General features: G+C 37.9%; 2 protein-coding genes across 2 annotated transcripts in view; one reads left to right on the top strand and one right to left on the bottom strand.

Moving 5' to 3' along the window:
- The window catches only part of LOTGIDRAFT_51656 (hypothetical protein), a gene marked incomplete at both ends in the record, with an annotated part of 52,837 nt that extends 51,549 nt beyond the window's left edge, over window positions 1-1,288 (top strand). Inside the window, one exon of the mRNA XM_009068843.1 lies at window positions 976-1,288. Coding sequence (XP_009067091.1) covers window positions 976-1,288 — 313 coding nt within the window. The remainder of the gene's footprint in view (window positions 1-975) is intronic.
- Window positions 1,289-3,357: 2,069 nt separating this feature from the next.
- Window positions 3,358-3,900, bottom strand: LOTGIDRAFT_170240 (hypothetical protein; the record flags this gene model as incomplete). Its single annotated transcript, XM_009068869.1, has 1 exon — window positions 3,358-3,900. One exon carries the CDS (start codon window positions 3,898-3,900, stop codon window positions 3,358-3,360), a length of 543 nt encoding a protein of 180 aa, XP_009067117.1.
- Between the last annotated feature and the right edge of the window lie 434 nt (window positions 3,901-4,334).

Below are 4,334 nucleotides of genomic sequence, written 5' to 3'. Positions count from 1 at the left end.
ATTTTCATCAGACGTCTGTGAAAATTGGATTGAAAATTGGAATGATGTAAATTGATGCTATCAGTGTCTCTGATACACATAAAAAATTTAGAAAACCTCTTTACAATCACTTTAACAAGAACCACAGACGTCTGATTTAAAATTAGAATGATGTAAATTGATGCTATCAGTGTCTCTGATATACATAAAAAATTTAGAAAACCTCTTGACAATCTCTTTAACAAGAACCACAGACATCTGATTGAAAATTAGAATGGTGTAAATTGATGCTATCAGTGTCTCTGATACACATAAAAAATTTTGAAAACCTCTTTACAATCTCTTTAACTTCTCGACTTATAAATCTTCATAAAACAGCAAAAACTGAAAATAAGGTATCATTAAAAGTTGCTGTTTTTTAAAGGTCAACTTCCTTTTAATGTAACTTGCTTAAGTCCAAGATTCCCTGGAAATTATCTTACTTTCTGCAAGTAACGGCTTTCATTAGTCCCATTAGGTGCCAGAAAAGTAGGACGTAAAACTCCATTCATTTCATTTTTTTTTTCACTTGTACTATATTGGCCTTAAAGAATACATGTATTAGCAAGGCTTCATTTTGAGGTAAGATTCCGTCCTACTTTTCTGCACAGAGACTCTCGTCTAGTCGGTTACTTAGGTTCATAACGATCCTTTCTACCAGCTGATCCTTGACCAAACCTCTTGGTAATGATATTTCCCGGATTATCTGTACCCATTTACAGCTGGGTTGACTGGAACAATGAGGGCTTATCAATGGTTACCAGATTTCCAAACACCAACCAAGATAGGAACCCAAAACCACTACTGTATTTCTTCGAATGACGTCTTATAACCATTCAAACACATCTAACCTACTACGAATTAATCAAACGAATGACGTCATATTAGGATTTAAACACCCTAACTGACTGTACTACAACCCGCCCTCAAAAACCAATTATTTTAAATTTTTCAGAGTACACCTATGAACGGAGCAAGCCAGTCAACCGGAAGTTCACAATCTGACAAGCGCAGAAAGAAAGTCACCAAGATGGTGGCCATTGTTGTTATTCTCTTCGCCACTTTCTGGTTCCCAATTCATGCTTTTAATCTGTGCTTCGTAGTTTGGGAGGATTTCCCTCTGACCAAGGTAACCATGAGGATTAAGATGTTCGCTCTAACTTTATCCTACGCGAGTTCGTGTGTGAATCCATTCGTTTACGCTTTCATGGGCGACGGTTTCAGACGAGCTTTTCACAGAACCTTTCCTCAAGTGTCTCGAAACGGACGTATAACGCCAGGGCTTCAAAGTGAGGCGGGACAATCCGCTACCATGGAAACTCGTCTGCTTCACGAAAGCCGTCATCACCAATCCGCCAAGCGGAAGACAAACATCAGCCGAGTTGAAGGTATAGAGGAAGAACGCGAGACTCGAAACGAGGCGGAAACGGAAACATAATTATGTGTTTTTAAAGGAGATAATTCGGGCAATCCGATGATTATGGGTTATTATTGTTTATGATTAAAGATTCTCTCACACCATAACGATTATCAGTTGCGTATAATGAAAGTGGTCATGATAACCGAACGTAGCGCACAACTCAGTTGCATGAGAGTTGCGTTCGAAACGTATGACGGGTATTCTTCTACGCAACTGGTGATATATATAATAATATATCTGAAGAGACAAGTAATACATCTGGAGGGGCAAGTGATATATCTGGAGGGACAAGTGATATATCTGGAGGGACAAGTAATATATCTGAAGAGACAAGTAATACATCTGGAGGGGCAAGTGATATACCTGGAGGGGCAAGTGATATACCTGGAGGGGCAAGTAATATATCTGGAGGGACAAGTAATATATTTTTTCAGATGTATCTGCGGGCCTATGGAGTTCAGAAATTTGGAGACTAAAATATCGTGCGATCGTTATTACACCGTTCTGTATTCAAAACGATTTTAAGGAACCGACCAGGAAGTGCTTGTATAAAACGTTGAAATGGTACGAGAGTAATATCTATTCCAGCGACGTCATCTGTGCCCCTATACAATGTTCAAAGCGATATTATCTAACATGTGCTTGTATTTTGCTTTGTGTATAGGCTTATTTATCTGTGTCGTAAACAAAGTTGTAGTTAAGCGAGCTGTAGCCATCACCAATATTGTTTAGAACCCTGGTGAAAGTATGATAATATATCATTATGATTTTCAATGGCTTGTTTGAAATGTGACACGTGACATAACTGTGACAAATCAAAACGATCCTTTCTTTTCAGTGCATACAATATTTACGAGTGCCGTGCGTGTGTCCATTTTTACAATACAAACCGCCTACAAAAACGTATTGATTAGCTGGATTAAAAATCACGGGACGTCATGAATATTTATTACCTCGCCCTGAATACGAGGTTTATATTCTAAAGTGAAACACGGTAAAATTACCTTATAGTCTGAGACGTGTTACAGAGATGATGCATATTGCCTGCTACAGTGAAACACAGTAGATCTATGAAACGGTAATTCCTGACATTTGAGCGTGTGTGTTTCTTTTTTTCTGGTCTGTTTTGAGACGCACAATATAAAGTGGTAGAATTAGTAAAGACGTTTTTAACTGATATTCGGCTTCCTGTTACAGAAATGTACTTATTGTATTAAATGATGTTTTTTTGTGTATATAAATAGTAACTATTATCAATATTATAAATTATAGCTTCCATTCTCATCATAGCAAGTCTTAAAGAGATTGTAAATAAGTTTACTTTATTGGTTCAGGGACACTGATAACAGATGAAGTTAGTAATATCTTGATATTGTGAAGATGAAGTTAGTAATAGCTTGACATTGTGAAGATGAAGTTAGTAATATCTTGATATTGTGAAGATGAAGTTAGTAATAGCTTGACATTGTGAAGATGAAGTTAGTAATAGCTTGACATTGTGAAGATGAAGTTTGTAATAGCTTGATATTGTGAAGATGAAGTTTGTAATAGCTTGACATTGTGAAGATGAAGTTTGTAATAGCTTGACATTGTGAAGATGAAGTTTGTAATAGCTTGACATTGTGAAGATGAAGTTTGTAATAGCTTGACATTTTGAAGATCTGATGTTAAATGATTTGAAGACAAATCTATTCAGGTAACGATTAAGATCAAACAATCCCAAAACGAATATCACCACATCAGAAACGTATGATACACGTCCGGCCATTTGAAATTGGTCGAAGATCGCAGACACTAATTGGTCGAGGTGATTGGCTTATTATACTTTGACTCTTATCAAAATAGCCGGCTCGACTTTGAAGATTCTCTCTCGTCCGGAAGCCGACATATTTATCCCGAGGCCTTTGTCTTAGATACTTTTAATCCAGATGAAGTTTTCTTCTCTGTCGCGTGTCATTCTGACCACAGAAAACTGTCATTGTTCGAAGTAAAATTCTCTGTGTTTTTGATCGTCCATTTTGGACATTCTGACCACAGAAACCTGCCATTGTACTAAGTAAAGTTCTCTGTGGCTTTGATCGACCATGTTGGACATTCTGACAACAGAAACCTGCCATTGTTCCAAGTAAAGTTCTCTGTGGCTTTGATCGACCATGTTGGACATTCTGACCACAGAAACCTGCCATTGTTCCAAGTAAAGTTCTCTGTGGCTTTGATCGACCATGTTGGACATTCTGACCACAGAAACCTGCCATTGTACTAAGTAAAGTTCTCTGTGGCTTTGATCGTCCATGTTGGACATTCTGACAATAGAAACCTGCCATTGTACTAAGTAAAGTTCTCTGTGGCTTTGATCGACCATGTTGGACATTCTGACCACCGAAACCTGCCATTGTTCCAAGTAAAGTTCTCTGTGGCTTTGATCGTCCATTTTGGACATTCTGACCATAGAAACCTGCCATTGTAGTAAGAATAGTTCTCTACGGCTACCATCATCCATGTTGGACATTCTGACAACAGAAACCTGCCATAGTACTAAGTATAGTTCTCTACGGTTACCATCATCCATGTTGGACATTCTGACAACAGAAGACTGCCATTATGCCCTGTCTCAGAAACGGGAATATTTTAGCTAAGCTAATCAGTAATAGTGTTCACAGTTCACTGTCCAAATTTGAGCCTTCAAATCCATGTGTGTCCAGAATTATCCGCATTTGAATGTTAAGTGACGACTCATCTTTTCTTGACACTATATTTGAAGTACTTCAGAAGACTATTTACATATGTTCAAGGCCCAAAATCAACCCGCGAATCTATTCTCTTGAAGTACCAGAAATATTCTTGGTATTAGGTTTTATCCCGACAAACAGACTGAAGAAGCCGAACATCGCCGCCA

Source organism: Lottia gigantea (assembly GCF_000327385.1).
Source record: "Lottia gigantea unplaced genomic scaffold LOTGIsca_95, whole genome shotgun sequence".
NCBI lineage: Eukaryota > Metazoa > Mollusca > Gastropoda > Lottiidae > Lottia > Lottia gigantea.
The sequence above is the reverse complement of the archived record's forward strand: the minus strand, read 5'-3'. Positions and strand labels throughout refer to the sequence as shown.